Source organism: Bombus vosnesenskii, unplaced genomic scaffold (genome assembly GCF_011952255.1).
Source record: "Bombus vosnesenskii isolate JDL3184/JDL3185 unplaced genomic scaffold, Bvos_JDL3184-5_v1.1 scf7180000013319, whole genome shotgun sequence".
NCBI lineage: Eukaryota > Metazoa > Arthropoda > Insecta > Hymenoptera > Apidae > Bombus > Bombus vosnesenskii.
In genome coordinates, this window is record NW_022882964.1 from 158,274 (window position 1) to 182,246 (window position 23,973).

The 23,973-nt window shown below is 28.1% G+C and overlaps 4 protein-coding genes and 2 long non-coding RNA genes across 10 annotated transcripts; 3 read left to right on the plus strand and 3 right to left on the minus strand.

Moving 5' to 3' along the window:
* The first annotated feature begins 22 nt into the window (after nucleotides 1-22).
* LOC117235688 (CD109 antigen-like) lies at nucleotides 23-15,094 on the plus strand. 5 transcript variants are annotated; one of them, XM_033497961.1, is made up of 29 exons: nucleotides 23-194; nucleotides 1,659-1,787; nucleotides 3,473-3,548; nucleotides 3,703-3,907; nucleotides 3,986-4,210; nucleotides 4,285-4,535; nucleotides 4,717-4,875; nucleotides 4,957-5,128; nucleotides 5,214-5,414; nucleotides 5,504-5,605; nucleotides 5,686-5,819; nucleotides 5,899-6,019; nucleotides 6,099-6,242; nucleotides 6,330-6,449; nucleotides 6,531-6,585; nucleotides 6,825-6,960; nucleotides 8,664-8,781; nucleotides 8,860-9,046; nucleotides 9,131-9,291; nucleotides 9,374-9,512; nucleotides 11,234-11,352; nucleotides 11,441-11,580; nucleotides 11,659-11,878; nucleotides 11,996-12,376; nucleotides 12,439-12,591; nucleotides 12,762-12,937; nucleotides 13,017-13,188; nucleotides 13,261-13,363; nucleotides 14,713-15,094. In XM_033497961.1, the coding sequence occupies exons 1-29, from the start codon at nucleotides 173-175 to the stop codon at nucleotides 14,913-14,915; spliced, it is 4,524 nt and encodes a 1,507-aa protein (XP_033353852.1). In that variant the 5' UTR covers nucleotides 23-172; the 3' UTR covers nucleotides 14,916-15,094. The 5 variants fall into 5 exon arrangements, with proteins under 5 accessions (XP_033353852.1, XP_033353851.1, XP_033353853.1 ...); XM_033497960.1 differs by lacking the exon at nucleotides 6,825-6,960 and adding an exon at nucleotides 7,382-7,604; XM_033497963.1 differs by lacking the exons at nucleotides 23-194; nucleotides 6,825-6,960 and adding exons at nucleotides 1,854-1,938; nucleotides 7,382-7,604 and having other exon boundaries at nucleotides 1,622-1,787.
* LOC117235698 lies at nucleotides 4,064-4,706 on the minus strand. The gene is made up of 2 exons (XR_004493716.1): nucleotides 4,457-4,706; nucleotides 4,064-4,385 (listed from the first exon to the last, which is right to left on the minus strand). It is a non-coding gene; the product is annotated as an uncharacterized LOC117235698 (long non-coding RNA).
* On the minus strand, nucleotides 9,192-10,814 carry LOC117235701. Its single transcript, XR_004493719.1, has 2 exons — nucleotides 10,452-10,814; nucleotides 9,192-10,392 (listed from the first exon to the last, which is right to left on the minus strand). It is a non-coding gene; the product is annotated as an uncharacterized LOC117235701 (long non-coding RNA).
* Nucleotides 15,095-16,456: 1,362 nt separating the features above from the next.
* Nucleotides 16,457-19,895, plus strand: LOC117235792 (NFU1 iron-sulfur cluster scaffold homolog, mitochondrial-like). Its single transcript, XM_033498131.1, has 4 exons — nucleotides 16,457-16,900; nucleotides 17,092-17,513; nucleotides 18,053-18,156; nucleotides 19,609-19,895. Exons 1-4 carry the CDS (start codon nucleotides 16,821-16,823, stop codon nucleotides 19,828-19,830), a joined length of 828 nt encoding a protein of 275 aa, XP_033354022.1. The 5' UTR covers nucleotides 16,457-16,820; the 3' UTR covers nucleotides 19,831-19,895.
* LOC117235788 (guanine nucleotide-binding protein subunit beta-like protein) lies at nucleotides 19,885-21,854 on the minus strand. Its single transcript, XM_033498126.1, has 5 exons — nucleotides 21,577-21,854; nucleotides 21,157-21,365; nucleotides 20,665-20,871; nucleotides 20,373-20,483; nucleotides 19,885-20,247 (listed from the first exon to the last, which is right to left on the minus strand). Exons 1-5 carry the CDS (start codon nucleotides 21,683-21,685, stop codon nucleotides 19,930-19,932), a joined length of 954 nt encoding a protein of 317 aa, XP_033354017.1. The 5' UTR covers nucleotides 21,686-21,854; the 3' UTR covers nucleotides 19,885-19,929.
* Nucleotides 21,855-22,139: 285 nt separating this feature from the next.
* Nucleotides 22,140-23,948, plus strand: LOC117235791 (39S ribosomal protein L15, mitochondrial). The gene is made up of 5 exons (XM_033498130.1): nucleotides 22,140-22,440; nucleotides 22,698-22,852; nucleotides 23,053-23,218; nucleotides 23,300-23,459; nucleotides 23,529-23,948. Exons 1-5 carry the CDS (start codon nucleotides 22,321-22,323, stop codon nucleotides 23,828-23,830), a joined length of 903 nt encoding a protein of 300 aa, XP_033354021.1. The 5' UTR covers nucleotides 22,140-22,320; the 3' UTR covers nucleotides 23,831-23,948.
* The last annotated feature ends 25 nt before the right edge of the window (nucleotides 23,949-23,973 follow it).

Below are 23,973 nucleotides of genomic sequence, written 5' to 3' on the forward strand. Positions count from 1 at the left end.
ACTGGCTGTAAATAAATGCACGTAGTTCGCGGCCATTTTGCGACGGGATTTTTAATCGTGAAGGTTGAATTAGATTTAGGTTATTCATTAATTCATTACTCTCAGATTACCGTGAGGCGGTCGGTTGCTAGTACAAACTAATTTTCGGTGAAGTTCAGTTCAATGCTCATCTATGCAGACCAATCAGATGATAGGTAAAAGAAATACAATATCAAAGTAACATCTAAGATATCTTACAATTCCTCAATTCTACATAGCCATAACTTTCGAATCACTGGATTTTTCGATTTAGGATTTGTATTTTCAATAAAAAAATTAATAATTTTTGGTCTCTTAAAATAAAGTTTAACCAATTTATTTATTAATCAATAACTATTTCATTTAATGACAAATACGAAAGTTATAAATTCGTACTATATACATACATATATTACTGCCAAATACAATCATATATATATATATATATATATATATATATATTGTTGAAGAGAGGAAGTTGCAGAGAAGAAGATAATGATCACCTTAATGCGAATATGACAAATGCACGCGAAGGTTGAGACTGCCCCTTATCTATTGCTTGATTTAACAAACATGTAAATACTTGTTACATTTTTTCTCTGTTATTGCTATGTATATTACATATGTAGATAGTAACACGTATGTATGCACATGTCAGGTTCATAATTCTGGAAAATTAGAAATGTATCCTTGATGGCTAATACATTTCTTATATTTTTAGTATCTGACATCAAACACCATGAAGAAAAGCTTCATTTTTTCTTAAAAATTAACTTTTTTTATTTGTGAATAAAATTTGTCCGTTTAGAAAATATGAATTGTGTAATTTCGTTCATATTAAACGTGACACGCATTAAACTATGTCGCAAATTCATGTCAAGGTCAATAAATGAAGTCTAGTAAAAGTAGAGCAATATTGTATAAAAATCCATAAATAATTAGTAGCAAACTAATTTTCCACAATTAAATAAAAAAATATTGATATTACCATATATTATGTTCTCAAGTAATTTTAAGATTTCCATGAAATTAAAAGCTACAAAAAATTCATATAAATAATTCTAATAAATTTATGAAAATATTAAAATTATCTTATTTTCCTACTTAGTCTTTTTTCTGTTTACTAAATAATGTTTTATAAATGTATAAAATCTTAATCGAGGAAAGAATATATTAATATATTAATGTCATCTTATACAATTTTTGATTTGTTATTAACTGAGCTTCTCAAAAAACAAATTGATCAATTGTACTTTTTATACATATGTATATTTTTAGATTTTATTACTTATGTAGGTCCTAAAAAACAAACGATTCATTTACATAAACTTATTTACTGGAAGAAGGTGGCATATATAATAATAAATTCTAAAATAATTTTTAGAAAATAATGTTTTCAATGTCATCACTTTGTTCTATTTTTCGATTTATGGAGTTGATCAATGTAACTTCTGAACGGCTTAATTCAGGAAGAATAGCACGTACAATGATAAATTTCGAATAAAAGATCGTAACATCATCAATACGTAGCGTAGGATACATTTTTAGCTGCTTGTGGTTTATTGAAAAATATAGTTCGCGATGATATTGAAGATATTGAAGTTGTGCAAACGGATAATCAAAGTCAGATTTTACAACAGTGATACTTCGGTGGCTGGCTTCTTACTCCCATAACGGTAAAAACGTGACAGATATATACAGGAGAAGTGAAGTAGCCAGAAGGAAGGGAAACCTGCACTTGCTCGCTTGCTTTCTTCGAACCATGATTGGTAATGCTTGTTAGTATTTGTCTAACTGTTGCATCGGAAGCTTTGCAACTTTGTTTTCTTCGATAGTTTCATTTTCCAAAAGGACCGTGATATCATATCATAACCAGAATAATATACTTGAAAATACAAGTAAAATAAATCCTTCGGCGAGGTGAGTCACTGTTCAGAATTGTTTTGTAAGATGACGCGATCCTAGCATAAATTATCCTTTCATTTATATGTTATTAGTAAAAATTACGACATATGTATTTTCTTCTTAAATAAATAAATTGTTAAAATTGTTAAAATGTATATTTTCCGAATTTGTGATCGAATTATAAAATCCGTATGAATTTATCAAGTAATAGAGTTTGGAGAACATATAAAATGTAAACTTCTGTCGTACTACTTTCTAATCAATAACTATGTACATAGATTCCGTTGGTCCATTTAGAAAAATAAGTAATGTTTGACAGATGTATTTTATTTAGAACGTAACTAATGTATCATAAAATAATCTAACACAAAACTGAAAAGATAATTGGAAGAAAATGATATGATTATAAATTTCAAAATATATATTTAAAATAACAACTATTTATATTTTCAAACGTATTAGATAAAAATTGAATAATATCTTCGAAACACAATTCAATTCCGAGATTTTTTTTTTTAATGTTAAAAAATTCATTTTTTAAAATAATTTTACTAATTTTGTTAGATGAGGAAAAGAAATGAATTCTGTAATCAGAAAATGATATATTAGACCCAAGATATCAATTTAAGAATGTTTATAATAGTAATATATGATATATTCATCGCTATTAATGACTATTACGAATGAGTATACGAAATTGTACAAAATTATATGCCAATAATATAATTATATATCATAAATTATATGTTATATTATAAATTGTATGTTTAAATATGTATGAACATAATATTATTAACAAGTATAGATTAGAGTAGAAGATTAGAAAGACAAATTTTTTGATATACAGAGTAATATGTAAAATATTATATAAATACTATAAGTATTACATTGATTTGTATACATATATTAGAATTATTATAATGTGATTTTATAAAATAAGGATCTATTCAATATAATTTATATAAGTAGCTTTTATTAAAATAAATGACTGAGCAATATGTTTATAAAAATTTTAAATGCATAAATTTCCAAAATTTATTTGCGTTAATCGTTGTATATTAAGTAAAACAAAACCATTTTTCTGAATATTTCAATGATAAAAGATTGAAGAGTACATTTTAATATTGACAAAATGAAATTCTTAGCTCTTGGGTTTTCCCATTGCTTTAGTCACATGATTGTGCTCACAAATCATTGTGCCATCATTAAAAAATACATAATTGCCAATGGAAAAACCAGTTTGACACTTTGAAGTGTCGATAATTACAAAATTATATAACAGAACGACCATCTTTTATATTTACAATCAAGATATACGATTTAAGATACAAGATATAAGATTTTTTCTCATAGTGAAAATAACTTTTATCTCTGTCATTGTACATATGTAGGTACTATATAATATACTAAATTTTGTTTATGTTATTTATATATGCTACTACATTTATGCACAGTGTGCTATTCAAGATTTACTTATTAGTAATTTTATTAATTTGTCAACGTTGTTTGTCATTTTATATTCTAACCTAAATTTCTTTTCATTTTACAGTGACTATAAAAATGGATTGGCAGTGGTTCAATATTGTTATTTTATTCTATTTAATACTAAATGTTACTGCAGAACAGTATGTATATATATATTTTAATTATACATTATTAGATATCTAATTGAAATAATAAATATGATAAACATATATTAAACATTGTATTATCAAATATTTTATATAATTAATTATCTAACATAGCTTAATAATCAAATTTTGTAATATATTTTTAAAGATACTATAGCATAATAGCTCCAAAGGTAATACGACCTGATTCAGAATATCATGTAGCTGTAAGTATTACTGGTGTATCAACACCATCAGTAATATACATTGAACTGTCTGGGTCATTTGACAATAATTCAAGAATAGGAGAAGTATTCAATATATCCCAAGTTACACATGTACAACCATACAGTACAAGAATTTTACGATTTGAAGTAAATGAATTCAAGTTTGTTAACTTCTCTGCATGTAAAGTATATTAATACATTTTTTAATTTCTTTTTAAATTTTAGATTGATGATATTATTCCTGGTAAATATGAATTAATTGCACGTGGTTTAACAGGAATAGAATTTTCACAGTCAAAGTCGATAGAATTTATTCCTAAAAGTTATTCAGTCTTTATTCAAACTGATAGAGCAATTTATAAACCGGGAAATAAAGTTATGTTTCGATGTATTTTGTTGGACTCCAGACTTAGGCCAACGCTTGAAAGATTAGTAAACATCTATATTGTAGTAAGTATTTTTAAATAAATACAGTGTATGTAACAAATAAGACAAATTTTTGAATTTACATTACATTTTTATAGGATGGTAAAGGAAATAGAATTAAACAATGGAATCATCCATCTGTAACCCATGGAATTTTTAATGCAGAAATCGAATTGTCTGAGTACCCAGTTTTAGGTACCTGGAAAATTACAGCAAATATTGGTGATCAAACATTTGAAAAAGATTTTGAAGTTGCTGAATATGTATTACCTAATTTTGAAGTGATAATTGATGCTCCTAAACATTTTACATTTAAGGAATCAAAAATCACTGCAACAATCTATGCCAAGTAAGTGAATTCTAATAGTTAAGTAAACTTTCTGTAAGTTCCTAAAAGCATATTGCAAATTTTTTTAAATTGATTCCTGTTCCACAATTGTAACAGCGTCATTGATGTTATTTAATGATGTCTTAGTATTCTCCTAAAAGATTTGACAAAAATTATTTATTTCAAAGTGCAAATCATTTAGGTATACTTATGGTAAGCCAGTGAAAGGAGAAGCAACTGTTACAGCATATCCTGATATATTTTCTGATGTTATCCAACCAATATACCAACAGCCTATACGAAAAGTAATTCCAATAAATGGGAAAATAGTTGTTGATTTTGACATTCATGATGAATTAAGGTATATATATATATATATATCTTAAAAAACGTTATTAAATATTTTTTGAGAAAAGATATAATTTAATTTCAATTTTAATAGGCTTACTGATGAATATGAAAGACCAGTTATGCTTGATGTTACAGTAGAAGAATCTTTAACTGGTAGAAGACAGAATACTTCTGCACATATAACCTTACATAAACATAAATACACAATGGATTTGATAAAAACATCAGAATACTATAAACCAGGATTAAAGTATACAGCATTTGTATGTAGTCAAAATTACCCGTAACATTATAAATTTGAATTCTCTTTTAAATATTATAAATATAATATGAGAAAACTTCTTATAGATAAAGTTAACATATCATGATGGAACACCAGTGAGAGATAACAAAAATTTTGTTATGGTAAAATATGGGTATACTTACATTACTGATAATCAGTCCACATACACGAATATTACTGGTATGTTGGATGAAAATGGAATGGTAAAGTTGGATTTTTATCCACCAAAAACTAATGATAATATGTCATATCCTTTAAACATAGAGGTAAAATATTATAGTAGATACAAAAGCACTGAAATTAATAATAGAAATAATGATTTAACAATAACCACCAAAAAAATGATTATAAATAGGCTCAATATTTAAACCTTCATGAATGGTTCCCATCAACAAACCAAGCTATGTCTCAGAATAATGAATATATACAAGCTGTTTTGAAAACTGAAAAACCTATGGTATGATCATCTTTATGTTATTTAAATTATTTTAAAAGTATGAAAATCATCATTAAAAGAATATGATATTCTTGTATAAGGTTAATCGAGATGTAGAAATTGAAGTAAATTCTACAGCTCTATTGAAATATATTAATTACGAGATATTTGGACGTGGCGATATATTGGATGCAGGTTCTATATATGTACAAAATAAACATACAACAAGTTTTAAGTAAATATTTTTTAATATCTAATTACAATGTAATCTATTTCGTTTATTATTTATCTACAAAGCGTGAAATATATTTTAGGTTCTTAGCAACATATGTCATGGCTCCTACTGCACATGTAATTATATATTATATAGGAAATGATGGAGAAATCATTGCAGATGCCTTAGATGTTGAACTAGAAGGACTACTTCAAAATTTTGTAAGTTAATTTGACGAATTAGTTATAATAAAAATTAGAATTGATAAATCTGAATCTGATATCTTAATTTCTATTAAAGGTTGATATTAAAATGGCATCTGAAGAAGTTGCACCAGGAGATGATATCAATTTAGTTATTACTTCAAAACCAAATTCATATGTTGGATTATTAGGTGTAGATCAAAGATCTATTCTTTTAAAATCTGGGAACGATATTTCATATGTACGTAGTATTATAAATAATTCTCATTAATTTAGGCTTTGTTATAATTATAAATAATACTTTAATATATATCTTAATTATTCGCAGGAACAAGTTTATAAAGAGTTGAAATCATATGATAATAATCATGAATCACCTTATGCAAACTCGGTTTTTGATCGATATTTATGGAATCCTGGTTCAGCTACAGCAAAAGATGTTTTCAGAGTAAATAAATAAATAATTTTATTTGGATGGATTTTTGATACTTTTTTATCAATATTAATATAAATATATATTGTTTGATAGGAAAGCGGTGCTATCATTATAACAAATGCCTATGTCCATGAAAATTTTCAAATTCGTAAGTAAAGTGCTTTCTATATGGCTTAAGTTTATTACTAATATCATTTTCTTATCTCTTACACGTGATACTAAATATTTTCTAATACCATAACATATTTAGTCAACAACATTTTATTCATTTGCAATGTAGAATGAGAAGGATGTTCTTAAATCTAATTTTTCATGTAATACTTACTATCAAATCTTTAGTTAATCAGATCACGTACTTATTACTTAACAAGGCTTATGTCTGTATAGTATACTACAGATCTGGTGTAGAGTTCGCCTTTCCAACAGCTGCTGGAAGTTTCAGTTCAATTGCATTGCCATCAGAGAAGACGAAAGTACGCAAGAATTTCCCTGAAACTTGGCTTTGGCAAACGCTTGATGCTGGGTAATGCCATTGAAAATTTTTATCCGCTGAGAACTTTTTTTTATCATCAAAACAACACTGATATAACTCATTAAGTAAATATAAATGTTTCTATGTGCTAACTATCTAAAAATACTTAATATATAATATCATCTTTTAAATTAATTTACTAATATTTGTTCAATAATGGCTTTATGTGATTTAGTGCTATGGTGATGGACTTATTACAATTCATATTTCATTCTCTGCAATGTAATCATCTATTCATATCCAAAAACATAAATCAGAGTATTATTATATAACTTAGAATATAAAAAATTAAGGTACTTTAAATGAAATATAATAAGAAATTAGATTAATTTCTACAATATCTTTATATTATTTTTTTTTTTTATTCCCTTGGTTGTGCTGATATAATACAATATATAGAATTGGATTACAGAACAATCGGGAATACTGGAGGGTAGAATAACAGGCTCACCTCATGGGGCATCCACACTTCGACCAGACCTTGGTCCACCTGTTACGCACAAACTAGCAACAAGACCACCACTGGCAGGTCCTTATGCCTTCTCTCGCATCCCACCTCCTGTTTGGAATAAGCCCCGTGTATTCCTAATGCATGACATCTTAAACACCTGGCTTTTTACAAACTTTTCTGCAGGGTATTTATCTCATATACTTTCAGTTTATGAAGCTTTACGTACACGCTTTGTATACATTATTTTATAAATGACGTTCATGGGTCATGCTTTATTTTGTACAAGTTACTTTTATATAAATCAAAGCTGGAATATTTTGGGTATTCTTATGGTGAATCATCTAACTTTGTTACCTTAAATTATTTGTAAACTGCTTATTATGAAAAAAGCTGTATGATATTAAGAGGACATACAATATAATAATTAGTTTCTTTGCTATTTTGCTTTCTTATCAAGATATGAAGATTATTTTAAATTTCTATATATAATGTGCAACATTTGATTCTGCAATTTGAATGTTACATGGGAGTAAAATTCTGTGTCATTCGCACACATTTATTGACTATGAACATGTATTAAATTGTAATGGATAAAATTTTAAGCATTTTTATATTAAAAGTTATTCAGGGAATATTTCATTAATGTACTTACTTTAATAGTTTCTTAAAATACTCTTTCAAATTACTGGTTCAAATGTTACACATTTATATTTGAATCAATGTGACCTTTATATCTTAAAAAAAGATAAGATAACAAAAAATTTATTATTATATTTTACACCACTTTGATACTATATGACGTTTATTCGAAAGAGTTTTAATACAACATACAAGTAATTCCAAGTAATTTGGGATGACAGAATTAGGTGACTTACTCTGTTAACTCTGTATAATTGGCATACATAATCAGTAATAGCCAATAGATATCATTCATATCTGTATACTTTAAATTGCTTTAGATTGTATCATTCTTCAATTGTTTATTCTATCATATTTAACGAATTTTTATAAAATACATCTAGTACTGAATATTCTATAGACAGAACGTATTTATTTGAAGAAATAAGCCATATTAGGAAGAATTTTTTTATTAATTTTCCAGAAACATTAAATTTAATATTATATACAGATTTATTTTTTTAAAATAAATTTGTAAATTATTATTTATGTGTATAATCGAAGTATATTGATATAGTATTTCAAAATAAAATTAAAATGCAAATTAACTATAAATTGAAAATAGATATGAAGGAAAAAATGAGCTGAAAAGAAATGTACCAGATTCAATTACATCATGGGTGCTCACTGCATTTTCTGTAAATGACGTTCATGGATTAGGCCTTATAGAAGAGCCACGAAAGGTAATATAAAATGACTACATAAATAATAGCAAAATTTCCATAATATAAGCATAAAAAGAAGAATTTATGTTTTTACAGTTAAAAGTTTTTAGACCATTTTTCATCTCTATGGAATTTCCTTACTCTGTGATTCGAGGAGAAATTGTTGCAATCCAAATTGTGGTGTTCAATTATATGAACAAAAATGTTGTAGCTGAGGTTCTGTTAACAAATGAGGGTCAGTTTGATTTTGCAGAAATGTCCAACGAAGTTCAGGATGTACCAAGTAAGATTAAAATTTTATTATTTCGAAATATTTTGTACAAACTATAGTATATAACATAAACATAACTTATGAAAAATTTTCTAGAATTAGAATTGTATCGTAAGAAAAAGGTAGAAGTGAAAGCTAATTCCGGAAGCAGCGTATCTTTTATGATTGTTCCTCGAGACTTGGGATACATTACGATTAAGGCAACTGCAAATAGTATATTAGCTGGAGATAGTGTTGAGCGTAAATTACTTGTTAAAGTAAAGTGTTTCTTTATAAAATTATTTTTTATCTTTCGCTAATTGAAAGTGAATTTGAACTTTTCTACTAATTTATGCACAGGCTGAAGGAGAAACTCAATATGTAAACAGGGCTACTTTCATAGATCTTAGAAGTACAACAAATACATCGATGAATATTACAATTGATATACCTAAAAATGCTGTACCAGGTTCAGAATATATTGAAATATCTGCAGTAGGTAATGTTCCACAATTATTGAAATTTTGATTAGTACCTTCGATACTCATGAAGGTGTGAAGGGTTTAGTAAAATTTCAAGTTTAGTCAAATATGATTCTACATGCAGAAATAAATCAAAAATATGGAATACAATTTTTTTATATGAGGCTTTCTTTTTCCGAGAAAATTGAGTTTGAAAATTTGTCAAGTATGCTTAAATTTAGTTAATTATCGACAAGGTATGAGTAAACAAGTTAGGAGGTTATTCTAAATGCGAAAATAAATGAAAAATGTAGAACAAGATTTTTTGTTTAAGACTTTATTTTAAAAAAAAATAGGATATGAACATGTTAAAAATTCTTAGTTAAGAATTATCCTAATACATGTCTATGATAAAATTCTTAATTTATTTGTCTCGGAAACAAAGCGTCTTATGAACAAATTTTATTGCACATTTTCGACTTATTTTTACACATGAAATAACCTATTGATTATTTACATCTGTCAGTTCGAAATTAGCCATGTTCAAGTATACTTGATAAATTTTCAAACTTGATTTTCTCAGAAACAAAGTGTTATATAAAAAAAATTTTATTTCATATTTTCAATTTATATTTTCACGTAGAATCTAATCTAATCTAGATCACGTAGAATCTAATGTATCTAATTGTACCATTTGAGGTGATACACGCAATTATCTCCCAAACTGTTCGTTATGCAAAAAGATATTTCTAGTTAAACTTACTTTATTTTGTGGGGGACATGTTATGATCTTTTTTATCAAATCGTATCTAGATGGACATGCCTTCTAGATTTCAAAGTGATATTTATTATTTTAAATGGATTTGTATATTTTTGTTCAGATAAGTGTGTAGCCTGTTCCGTGACTAATTCATTGACCTATAATGTGTTGGTGGACCAAAATCATTCAAGGTCTTTTATAGCCTTTCAAAACTTACCTTCATTTAACATTTAGAAATTGTCCCTTATCATCTATATTCGAAATGATAACCAGGAACGTCAATGCATTGGTTTATTCTATTCTTAGAAGATAGTTGCACCCTCTCTAATGTTTTAGAAAAAATTTGTTGGCAGTTATTCTTTATATGATTTTTCATATTATCAGGGGTAATGAGTTCTTCCCGACAAACTTGATCTTTTATGAAACACTGCAACAAAAAAGATTATAAGTATCAAATCCGGAGACGTTGGTGGAAAGGGCATCCTGCTTCTTTTTCCTATCCAACGACCGGTAAACATATTGTTCAAGAAGCGATCGTAAATTGCGAATCGAACTGCATCGAAACGAAGAACGCATACTGCTAGTCACAATAGTACTGATTCCTTCGAAATAATTGTAACATGAATTCCAGTAAATAAAATCTTGAGAATGTTTAATAAAGATAAGTTTTGAACGGTAAAAAATGAGCTTGAATGACCTTGGAACAACAACACATAGAACGGTGATTTTGTCATAAAATGGGCAATACGCCGATTCGAATAATATATATAGTTCCATTAAAAAAAGCAAAGACTACTTTGAAATCTGGAAGGCATGTCCACCTAGATAAGATTTGTGACCATCACAAGATGTCTCCTTCGAAATAAAGTAAATTTAATTTGAAACATTTTTTAGTATAACAAATAGTTTGAAAGATAATTGCGTGTATCACTGCAAATGGGTCACTCTATATATACGTACATGTATAATTTGATATTAAATTATATATCTTTTTATCAGGCGATATTTTGGGTCCAAGTATTATGAATTTGGCAAATTTAATTAAATTGCCATCTGGTTGTGGAGAACAGAATATGTTAAATTTTGTTCCAAATATAATGATATTAAATTATCTCAAAGTAAGTAGATGTATAATATATACGTAATAATATATCATTAGAGAAATAGTGTAATCGCAAATATATTTGTATTGAAATTTCTTTATAGAATACAAATCAATTAACACATGCAGTAGAAAGCAAAGCTCTTCGATATATGGAAATAGGCTATCAAAGAGAATTAACTTACAGACATAATGATGGATCATTCAGTGCATTTGGCATGTCAGATAGTAATGGAAGTACATGGTATACAAATATTGAATTGTTATGTTACATTCACTAATACTGTAACATTTTGTATTATACTTACATTTTATCTGCTAGGCTTACTGCCTTTGTGGCAAAAGCTTTCAAACAAGCTGCTGCATACATCCCAATTGAAGACAGAATAATAGATGAAGCTTTACAATGGTTATCAAATAATCAAGCTCCTAACGGAAGTTTTCCTGAAGTAGGAAGAATTAGTCATCGAGACATGCAAGGTGGAGCTGCAAAAGGTCTTGCATTAACAGCATTTACTCTTATTACTTTTCTTGAAAATTCAGTAAGTACAATAATTTATTGAATAATTGTGAAAAAAATGAAATATTAATTTTTGAAAATACAATAGTTGAGTACATAAAATACATATTCTTCACCTTTATAATATTCTATATTATAGGACTCTAACGGAAAATATAGAAACACTATAAATAAAGGAATTGATTACATTGTTCGTAATATGAATGATCTAAATGATACTTATGCTTTGAGTATATGTACATATGCTTTAAACTTAGCAAAACATCCATATGAGACTGCAGCATTTAATTTGCTAGAATCTAAAGCCATGACAAAAGAAGATATTAAATGGTGGAGCAAACCTATACCAGCAAACGATAAAAATCCGTGGTATCATTCTTTACCACGATCTGTCGACGTTGAAATGACGTCCTATACTTTGTTAACTTATATAAGGCGTAATTTAGTCGCTGATTCTATACCCATAATGAAATGGCTTGTAAAACAAAGAAATGCTGAAGGTGGTTTTGCATCCACACAGGTAAATATTAAAGTGTAAATTAGAAGAGTGTAGCAAATGTACATACTATTAACAACTCTTAGGATACCGTAATTGGAATACAAGCCTTGGCGAAGTTAGGTGAAAAATTAGTAACGAAAACTAATGTCATTTCTATAATATTCCTGTACGAAGGAGGTGGACAAAGTCAAATGAATATAAATCCTAACAATTCCATGATACTTCAAAAACAAATGGTAAATTCAAACTGCATTTAATATAGTGTAATAACTAATCACCTTAAGAAAAATAATTACAAGGACATGATAAAACAAAAAAAAAAGAATCTTATAAACATAATGTTAAAATTGAGAAATGTATTCTTCGTGTAAGTAGTACACGATTCTAATATTTATTATTTTCTAAGCTTCCAAAGAAGACACGGTTGATTGGTATAACAGCCACCGGAAATGGATTTGCTTTAGTTCAAATTACATACAAATATAATCTAAATGTAACTGGAGCATGGCCACTGTTTACTTTGGATCCTCAAGTAGATAAAAATTCCAATGCTAATCATTTGCAACTTTCAATTTGTTCTGGGTATATTTATCTCTCTGATATTCTATAAATATTATTTAATATTATTATTATATATTTAATGCAACATGTTTATTATTAGATTCGTTCCGACTAAGGAAGCAAACGAAAGTAATATGGTTGTGATGGAAGTCAGTTTACCTTCTGGTTTTACAGTAGATAAGGAATCATTACCTAGTCTTGAAGTGTCACAAAATGTAAAACGAGTAGAAACCAAGAACGGAGATACGGTCGTAATATTATACTTTGATGAGGTATAGAACAAAATATGTATTTATATTTTTAAACAATCTGAGATTAATTTTAAACCAAATAATATCTTACAGATGAGCAGGCAAGAATACTGCCCTACAGTGTCCGCATTCAGGACACATAAAGTGGCAAAACAGAAACCAGTACCAGTTACTATATATGATTATTACGATTCATGTAAGTTAATAATAATAATATGCAATAATAAAATATCATTTTATAATTCATTATTAACATGTTGATTGCTCAAAGAACAAAGTACTAATGTTACTTATTTTAGCACAATACATTTTTCTACGTGCTATAATATACTAGGTTGACCCAAAAGTCTCTTTCGTTTTATAAAGATATAATAGATCCAGAATATTTTTTGTTTTATATTATTTTATTGAATTATGTATGATCCATTTTGTTCCAATAGAAAAAAATTTCATGAAATAAACAATGTTGTGCATCTATTATTTCGTTATAAAACGAAAGAAACTTTTGGAAGAACCTGATAAAATTAATTAAAACGTTTTATGGTTCTATTAGTACTTTATATGATCAACTTGTCGATTTGTAACGCGATTATGAATTTTGACGAAATTTTTTTTTAATTACTTTATTGTTGCATGCATATAACGGGTAAGGTAATAAAAACCTATGATCGGACACTAATGTCCATAGTTAAACTTCATTTGATGATGAACGATGAACGGAAATAAAATATAACGGGGTTTGAGTTTAGGAGTCGATTGATTCAACAAAAGTTGTCTTTGATTTATGAATCGATTTAAAAAATATCATTTTGGATTAGAGTTAGCGGTCACCTTCCAGCGGTCGGAAAAATATATAGCTCAATCGATATTACAGCAAGAACACCTATAGTGTCAACAAAGATTAATATTTTAAAGATTTATCTTTAATGCATAAGACAGCGTAAGCTATACAATATTTTGTACCTCATATTTTTCTACTTAAAAATATCCCAAGAGTAAACAATAAATTCTAAATTCGAGAAATTATATAATAGGTTAAGAGTAAAATAGTAAAAGAGTAAAATTTTAAATATGCATGACTTTCGAACCAATTTATTGTTACACTCAAAACTGTTATATTTCAACTCTATTTATCGAGTAATATCAAATTGGTATTTCATTTTCTTCAAGATCATTAGAGTCCGATCGTTTGTTCTTATTATTTTTCTTGTTATATGCACGTCACAATAAGGTAGTTAAAAAAGATTTCGTAAAAATCCACAAGGCCGTAATACATCGACAAGTTCACACTTCTTACATTATTATTATTACAGTTATATTAAAAATATTACAAATCTTAAGAATATATGACTGCTTCTTTAATTTAAATACTTCAACCAATTCCATCATTTCTGAACTCTAGTGATCCTCATGGCAGTCAATGTATTAAGTGATATTATTTCATATCATAAATAAGTTAATATATTCTTTTTAATTTCAATTTTCTAATTTTATTATATGATATAATTTATGAATCTCAATCTATTAATAATTTTCTATGATTAGCAAGAAGAGCAAGAGTATTTTATGAGCCACGTAAAGCCACACTTTGTGATATATGCGAGGATGAAGATTGTGAGGATTTATGTGTATTGCAACCTGGTAAACAAAAGGATTCTCCGCAATCTGCTGCTTCACATTTATCAACTTGTACATATCTCCACTTGCTTTTTACTTTATTTTACATTACATACTTTGGATATTTGTAACTCTATAGCTTCTTAACAAAATTTTACATAACCTTTTTATGAAATACAATGAGGAAGTTTTGTATAAATAATAATTTACAACCAAAGTACTTACATTATATAGAAGAACCAAGTTCTTTTAATATTGAAGTATTGTAATCTATTTAAATGATTATTATTTAAATCTTAAGTAACATAATCTTGAATTGCTTAAAATTAATGTTCACTTCTTATATATATAACTTATAAGAACTTATTATATATATAATTTTATTTTAAATAATATACTAAACACAATTTAAAATATCGCACTTTATTCAATCAATTGTTCACACATTTTTGTTGTATTCTAATATTTTTTATATTAGATTAAATATACCTTATTGTTATTGATAATAATGTAATTATTTTAATAAACTAAAGAAAATTATATTTCTAAATAATTATATAATTTAATATAATATAATACTACCTTACATTAGGGCTTAAAAAATTATTAACTTTTTTTGCAATCCTGTAGTTTTAGAAAATACAAGTTTTACAACGAGGGATTATTGAGTTATGAAACTTCGCGCGCAGTTGAAGGAAAGCAAAGAGAAATTAGTTCGCGCAAACAACAAAGACGGGTACCAACTATGTGTAAAAAAAAAAAAAGAAACCAGTTTCTAATCTGTTAACTATTTACAGAAGTTTAGCGGAATTCCAGACAATCCTAGCTGTGTGTCGCGATGCATGATTGAGCGCGAAGAGAAAAAAGCTTGTTTGAGGTGTGTGGATACGTACGTGTATGTCAAAGATCGGAACGGATCGGGAGAAGTTCGAACAGGTTCGCGCGGGATTTCGATATACCCGTATTGCTCGGACTTCAGAAAGTTTCGAAGTTTCGGAATACCGAAACTCGATTTGGTTATCAGCTACAGACTTATGTATCAGCACGAGCGAGCGGGCCGTCTATCTTTGTGTCAGTTCGACGAAAGCTTAAATATTTGAATCACGTTTAGCAGCTTTTAGCTTTTGACTTAATAATAATAATAAAGACACCCATAAAAACATTGATATACACTTTATACCTATATAAACTTATATAAACTTTATAGTCCTCTTAAGCGAGAACTGCGAAGGAAAAAGGACCCTTCTCATCAGATAGCGATGATTTCAATTCTTACTTATTTTCGATAGAAGTCCACGCCTTATTCCGCGCACTCCGGAGTTTAATACTTTAGTGTTTTAAGGCGTTTGTCTTTTTCCGCAAACTTTACTTTCTAAACTGGGACAGCTCGTGCCATCCAAAGGACATTATTAAATTAGGGATATTATTAGACTAGAACATTATTAACGGGCACGAACGCAACACTCAAAATGGAAATGGGGGAAGAAGACATCGCCCACTAGCAAATAATTCGACGAATTGCCAGCTCCACGATCCAGTTCGAGAGTTCCAGTTCGATTCCAAATCCGAGTCGTATTCAGTTGTGAAAAATCAACATGGAAGACAAGAAGGTTATAGTTCTGCGCATGCGTGACATGTTATAAATGTCTCAGACAGAGATAATTCCATGTTGATTTTTTACGATTAGACACGACTCAACTTTCGGATGGTTCTCCTTAGCGAATGTCGAGACTTGTTTATATGATCGTGGCCAGCCTTGTATTGTATACAATGATTTGTACTGTATTTGTTATTAGATTTACATAACCTTAAAGCATTAAAAGACCTAGTTGTCACTTAAAAATTGTATATGAACATTAATAAAATATTGTCGATTGTTGGCGCCACATCTGTTAATATGTACAATAATAACGTGAAATTGCGCAAACAATAAAAATAATCCATACATTAATAAGCGAAAGCAAGCACGAAGACAAGAAATAATGATAGAAACTAACCGCAGATCTCTATAATGAAAAGTAATTAACGAAACAATAATGGATAAAATTTTAAGAAACACGTTACCTATTAGTCGACAATTATTACGTACGTCTTCAACAACATATCAATATTCGAAGTAAGCCATCAAACTTTATTCTTAATTTGTGAAAAATTTAAAATATAAATGACAAATAAATAAATATAAATATAAAAACTTTAATGACTTGCGCAATTACATTATTTATTAATTTGTTTTACTATTTATAATATAAGATTATTTATGTGATATATTATTACATATTAAATTATTTATTGTTAATGTTGCAGAATTTTTAAAGATTGTGTTGCATGTATATATACAAAATACAATAATGTTGTATTAAGATCAAATCTACCTCCTGTTAAAAAACCATTTAATATTATACAAAATCGTACAATGTTTATACAAACTCAAGACACACCAAATCCAAATAGTTTAAAATTTATACCTGGAGTTAAAGTGTTAGAAACAGGTCAAACTAAGGATTTTCCTAATGCTACAGATGCATATTGTTCACCGCTTGCAAAAATGTTATTTCGTATTGATGGTGTAAAGTCTGTATTTTTTGGTCCTGATTTTATTACAATATCAAAAGCTGATGAAGATGTTGAGTGGAAATTATTGAAACCAGAAATATTTGCTGTCATAATGGATTTTTTTGCAACTGGCTTACCTATATTAACCGATGAACAGCCTGCAGCAGATACCCGTGAGATTCCTTTTTATTTGTCAATTTTCATACAAAATCGTTTATATAGTGTGACTAAATAATCTATATATTTGTAACTTAATAGATATTTTATATATTTCTCAATTTAGTGGTATGTATACAGAGTGTTAATTAATAACTTTCATTTGAAACATTTTCTAAATAATTGGTATATAAATGTAACGTAGAGATCATTCTTTATTTTATAACTAAAAGACCAAACATTTTTGTTCAAATGTAATGAAAGAACAGGCGCAGACAAACTCAAAATATTATTTTCAAGTGACCTGAAGATAATACATAGTTATAAAAGAAAAGATTTAATTGAAACAGACATGTTTTGGAATAGATGGATTATAAATTTGCCTGAAATATCTCACAAAATTACCGTCATAAAGTCAAACAACTTTTATCTGAAACATTTTTTCTCCTTCCTGATATTTACAAAACTAATCACGTGTAGATATTTAAGACAGACATACTGTATGTTGAAAAACAAAAATATTTCTATATGATTAACAATACTTTGTTTATTATAGAAATTAGTGAGGATGATAGTGAAATAGTACAAATGATAAAAGAATTATTGGATACTCGAATACGACCGACAGTACAGGAAGATGGAGGTGATATTGTATTTATGGTGTGTAATAATTTATTCCTATTTTGTTGAATAGTTAATACATGAAAAACGATAAATATAAATCAGGAGTCGAAAATAATAATTATTTTAAACATTTCTTGGAAAAAAGTCATAGAAATTAATCTTTATTTAAATGGAGGCCAGTTATCAATAAATCTCAAAGTAATTTCTTAAAAAATTAAATGATTAAAATTTATTTTGATTATCAGTATCCATTATCGGTGAAGGAAATTAACTTCGTTTGCCAGTAACCAATACATATGACTGGACATTTTTCGATTATCAATAATTATCGATTCCCGGAATTTTATTTTGTTTATCGATAATCATTAATCGCGACGAAAAATCTTTTTACTTACTGCTAACCAATATCGACGAAAAAAATATTTTCTAGTTACATTCGACTATTGTCAATTGTTATTAACACTGTTGATAATTAGTATTCATTGACAATATAAAAGAGCTTAATTATAAGATTTATATATTTTATTAGGCAAACAAAATACAGTATGGAAATAAATGAAACAAAAAATAGAATAAAAACTATTGTAATACAATATTATAGTACAATATTTTTACTATCACTTGTATTAATATTGTGTTACAATATTTTTTATTCTCTTCTTTGTTCCATATATTTTCATACCTTTTCTTTTGTTTAATAAAATATATAAATTCTATAATCAGTTATTTTTACATTGTCAATGAATATGTTCGAGTTATCAAGCATGTTAATAATAATAATTAACAATAGCCGAATGTAAGCAGAAAAAGGTTTTGCCAGCGATAATGGCTATCGGTAACCAAAAAAGATTTCGGTCATTTATATTGGTTACTTGTAACCAAAATTAAATGTCCATCATTGATAATGATTATTCATAACCAAAATAAAATTTCCGTCATCGATAATGATTACCGGTAATTAAGAATTTTTAGTTAAGAGTATTAACTGTTATATCATAACTGTTAAAATTTGTCTTACAATAGTTGTGATATCTGATATAAATATAAAATTAGATTTTTAACAATTTTTAACTTTTTTGTACATTTTAACTATAAAATACTTCACAATCCATATGAAATGATCTCTATAAATTAAAAAGAGATTCAGTTTTATTTCTAAATTAAAATATATGACACATTTATATACAGCTATTGTTAAAATTATATCTTTTCATAAGTTAAAGTTAGCTGTCCTGGCATAGAACTACATAAGTACCTGATGTTCATGAACGTAAAATTACATCATTTTGTAAAGTAATTTGAAAGTATAAAATAACAATAATTTGTATTTTAGAACAAATTTTTATATTTATAATATAAATATAATATGATATAAATCTGCAATAGTAACTTTAGTTCACTCCTTTTTAAGCAGCTTTTAATTATAGGGAATAAAGAAATTATGAATTGTGAAACTGGCTATATCTCTAGTATTATATCTGGTTATAGGGCTTCGAAGAAGGCATAGTGAAATTGAAAATGCAAGGTTCCTGCACAAGCTGTCCAAGTTCCATGATCACTTTAAAAAATGGAGTTCAAAATATGATGCAATTTTATATTCCAGAAGTGCTTGGAGTAGTGCAGGTGGAGGATGAAACTGATCAAATCGCAAAAAAAGAATTTGAGAAGTTTGAAGAAAAGATTAAAAACTCTAAACCTAGTGAAAAGTAGACTTTTAATCATTGTTTTGTAAGAGCATTGTATATGTATAAATAAATTAAACACTTGTTCCTTTTTTTTCTGCTTTTATTTTATTCCAGTCTAAAGTCTTTAACGGCTAGATACAGAAACTTGCCAAACACGGATAGTATTGTCTGAGTAGCCGGCAAAAAGGGTTTGTCCATCAGTAGACCACGCTAAAGATAGACAATGAGGTGGCTCTGCTTTACTCGTTGCAGACACTACCTCTGGTTTTAATTCTTCAACCATTTCTTTGGTTTCAAGATCCCATATCTTGATCCAAGGTCCAAATGCAGCGCACAGCCAGTAACGATTAGGGCTGAAGCACAAAGCTGTGATAATGTCGTTATGATCTAAGGTGTGGAGATGTTTTCCGTCATTCAGATCCCATAACATAGCCTTACAGTCCTGCAAATAAAAGAACAATTTTTAACTGATATCTAAAAAGATTCTTATATAACTAGAAGTTTAAACATTTTGCAAGAATATGCATCATACTAAGATGACATTACTTATATTTTTCTAATATATACCTTGCCGCCTGAAGCACAAAGCGATCCATCAGGGGAGACAGTAACTGTATTAAGATATCCAGTGTGTCCACTGTGATTGATCTTCAGTCTACAATTTGTTAAGTTCCATACCTGCAAATTATTATACAACTAGTGAAAAACAAAAATAATCAACACTTTATTAAATAGTTTACAACTTCGAAAATCAGTCCCATATCCGCTTACACTCACAAATATCATGTTCAATAAAAGTATATACATCATGTTATTATGATTAAAATAAATATTAGTATTTTATATAGCTTTAACATACCTTGACCAATTTGTCCCAGCCAGCAGAAACAATGATGGGATTGGAATGATTTGGAGAGAAACGTACACAGCTAACCCAGTCCGTATGTCCATCATCTTGAATAGTATACTTGCACTCAGCCAAAGTATTCCACAGTTTAATTGTCTTGTCTCGAGAACCAGAAACAATTTGACGATTGTCCACGGAGAAGGCGACGCTTAAAACATCCTGTTAACACAGTTATTTAATTTATACAATTGATTACTTGCTGGCAACATAAATTTGTGTATCAAATGTGGTCAGTACTTACAATACTATATACTTAATTGCCCACCTCTTCTATTTATTAAATATAAAAAAATATATAAAAAAAAGCTTCAGTATATTTCCCAGAGACTCACGTAGTTACATCTTCTGCCAATGGCATTCAATATAAAAAAAAAAATTGAAAAAAAAAGCTTCCATGTATCTCGTGAAGAGCGACGACCATAGATCAGAAGGAAAATTTCACACCTTGGTATGGTCCTCGAATCGTCGTGTCGTACGACCTGCGGCCAAGTCCCAAAGTCGAAGAGTTTTGTCCCATGAACCAGATAGAGCATAATTACCATCTGACGATAACACTACATCACTAATAAAGTGAGAGTGACCATACAAACGCTTCTGAGGAATACCATAATTGGCTTCGTCACGTGTCAGCTTCCATACGATTAAAGTTTTATCTACAAACAAAATGCATAAATTTTTACACATATTTTGCGTATGTTAAATTACCTGCTCCCTTGAAATTAACAAAATATAAATGGATAAAATACTTTGAGAAGCTGTACGAATGTAGATGAACATATATATATATATATATATATAATAGAAATGCAAATAAATAGTAGTAATAATGCTAGACAACGTGTAAACCGCTACGTGGCTACTTACCACGTGAAGAAGACAGTATCATATCCGGATATTTTGGATTTGTCGCGATTTGGGTAACCCATCCATTGTGTCCCCGAAGTGTCCCTCTTAATTGAAGAGTTTCAGTCATTTTTTGATTATTTTAAGATATCTTACGTTATGGATTGAAATAGATTCCGATCCACGACCCACATTCAACAAAGCGTCGAACGAAAAGAACGACAACCCTCCTCTTTTCGAATGTGTATATTGTCACAATTTATATATTTTGTAGATATGCAACTCACGTGCTTAAAATGTAAACCTAAAGCTATATTCTAAGTATGCCACTCAAGGTCTAAAGGAGCGTTCAGACGATAAATATTATTGTCAATTTAAGGTTTTCAACATTATCATACGTAAGAGACTCTTTAGACGATTAATGTTATTGTCAATATTTAAGGTTTTCAATATTGTATTGAAAATATATATTGATCGTCTGAACGCTCCTTTATTGGTCTATTCAGAAATACGATACTGACACTCGCTCGAGTTTCTCGCTCAACCAATCGATGCAGCTGCAGTAATCAAATTTTTTTAATGTTCACTACCTCGTCTTGTTAAGCAGACTATAAACGTTTAAATGACCGTGCTACCGTGATATGTATTGATTTTGATATTGAGGTTATGTTCTTTGATGTGCGAGAAAATTAGGAATAAAGAAATGGTCATACATTTAATAAATATTATTGTTGTATAAAGGTATATGAAAGTTGAAACAACGTAATGAAACTTTCCGAAATAATGGCCAGTAAACAAGGAAGAGATTTAGCACTGTCAATGTTGCGAACATTACCTAGACTAGCTTTAAATAACATTCGAAATAATCCTGGTGCAAATAAACCTGTTAGTATTATTCTAAAACTATATTGTATGTTTATATTTCAAAATGCTTGTAATTAAGCTTCATATGAATGTTTGAATAAAAAATATATTATTTTTGTCAATATTTTCAAATTTTTATCTTTCATTTTTATGTCTTATATTTTAGTTTAAATAATATTGTTTGGATCAATATAATGTATATGTGACATGATAATTTTTTATAAATATATAAAAATTTCATTTGAGAATTATTTAAAAAAAATGTGTATTTATAACAGTCAAAACGTGGTCGAGGTCAACATGGTGGAAATAAGCACGGAGCAGGTAATAAGGGATCAGGTCAAAGACAGAATTTTATGCGAACTGGATATGAAACTGGAAATAACCCATTTTATCTTAGATTTAGTCGTGAACCATATTATAAAGGACACCAGTGAGTTGTTTAATTTCTATGTAAATTTTATATATGAAATGTAACAATATTAATGTATATATTAGAAAACTATATTTTAATTATAACATATACTTGAATTTTTTATTTAAAATTTTGAAACTTTTATATTAGTTTAAAAATAAGTTGAAAATTGTCATTGTGTATCATATAATATCATTTTGCTTTATATATGTTTATAGTTTAAGAAGAGAGTATCCTCCTTTGTCTCTGCAACAATTGCAACTATATATTGATACAAACAGAGTAGATTCATCTAAACCTATTGATCTTGTATCTATAATCAACACAGGACTATATGATCTTAAAGTAGAATGGAAACATGCAGGTGTTCATCTTACAGATGAGGTATTTAAATTAATATTTTTATATAGGAACATTAAATATTATGTTTTTCCGAAACAGAAATTGCTTAAAATCATGTCTTAGGGAGCCGATAACTTCAAAGCAAAAGTCAATATAGAAGTCCAATGGGCCAGTGAACCAGTAATTGCAGCAATTGAAAGAAATGGTGGTACTATTACTACTGCGTATTACGATACTCGCTGTTTACATGCAATAAAGGATGTTGATAAATTTTTTACTACTGGTAAATTTTTAAAGCATATTAGAATTAAATGCTTGATAATATTATATTTAAAACATGCTTACTATTTAGGAGAACCAATACCACGCAGACTATTACCTCCGACAGATTGTTTAGAATATTATATGAGTGCAGAAACAAGGGGATATTTAGCAAATCCTGAAGAAATTTCTCGTGAACGTTTGGTTTTATCTCAGAAATATGGTTACGAGCTACCAAAAATTGAAGATGATCCTAATTACAAAATGCTTGTGCAGCATAAAGATCCTAGACAATTATTTTATGGTCTTGAACCTGGTTGGGTTGTGAGTCTTAAAGATAAAGCAATTCTGAAACCTAAAGCTGATTATCTTAAGGAATTCTATACAAGTTGAATTATTTCTTTCTAGAACATATTTAATAAATAAATAAATAAATAACATGTAAAAAAGAAACTGTGTGAAACTAAACAAGTTGATGCCTTTATTGTAGAATAAAAGAATCAAATTTTAATCTGTCGTAGATAAATTAATTACAC

Excerpts from the sequence above, each read along its gene's own strand:
- LOC117235791 (XM_033498130.1), top strand. The coding sequence starts at position 22,321 with ATGAAACTTTCCGAAATAATGGCCAGTAAACAAGGAAGAGATTTAGCA. Across the intron at positions 22,853-23,052 it reads CCATATTATAAAGGACACCA|TTTAAGAAGAGAGTATCCTC; the intron begins GTGAGTTGTTTA and ends ATATGTTTATAG. Across the intron at positions 23,460-23,528 it reads TGATAAATTTTTTACTACTG|GAGAACCAATACCACGCAGA; the intron begins GTAAATTTTTAA and ends CTTACTATTTAG.
- LOC117235792 (XM_033498131.1), top strand. The coding sequence starts at position 16,821 with ATGGATAAAATTTTAAGAAACACGTTACCTATTAGTCGACAATTATTA. Across the intron at positions 17,514-18,052 it reads ACAGCCTGCAGCAGATACCC|AAATTAGTGAGGATGATAGT; the intron begins GTGAGATTCCTT and ends TGTTTATTATAG. Across the intron at positions 18,157-19,608 it reads GAGGTGATATTGTATTTATG|GGCTTCGAAGAAGGCATAGT; the intron begins GTGTGTAATAAT and ends ATCTGGTTATAG.
- LOC117235688 (XM_033497960.1), top strand. The coding sequence starts at position 173 with ATGCAGACCAATCAGATGATAG. Across the intron at positions 4,211-4,284 it reads TAGTAAACATCTATATTGTA|GATGGTAAAGGAAATAGAAT; the intron begins GTAAGTATTTTT and ends ACATTTTTATAG. Across the intron at positions 7,605-8,663 it reads TTTACAAACTTTTCTGCAGG|ATATGAAGGAAAAAATGAGC; the intron begins GTATTTATCTCA and ends AATTGAAAATAG.
- LOC117235788 (XM_033498126.1), bottom strand. The coding sequence starts at position 21,685 with ATGACTGAAACTCTTCAATTAAGAGGGACACTTCGGGGACACAATGGA. Across the intron at positions 21,366-21,576 it reads GATACTGTCTTCTTCACGTG|ATAAAACTTTAATCGTATGG; the intron begins GTAAGTAGCCAC and ends TTTTGTTTGTAG. Across the intron at positions 20,872-21,156 it reads GATTCGAGGACCATACCAAG|GATGTTTTAAGCGTCGCCTT; the intron begins GTGTGAAATTTT and ends CTGTGTTAACAG.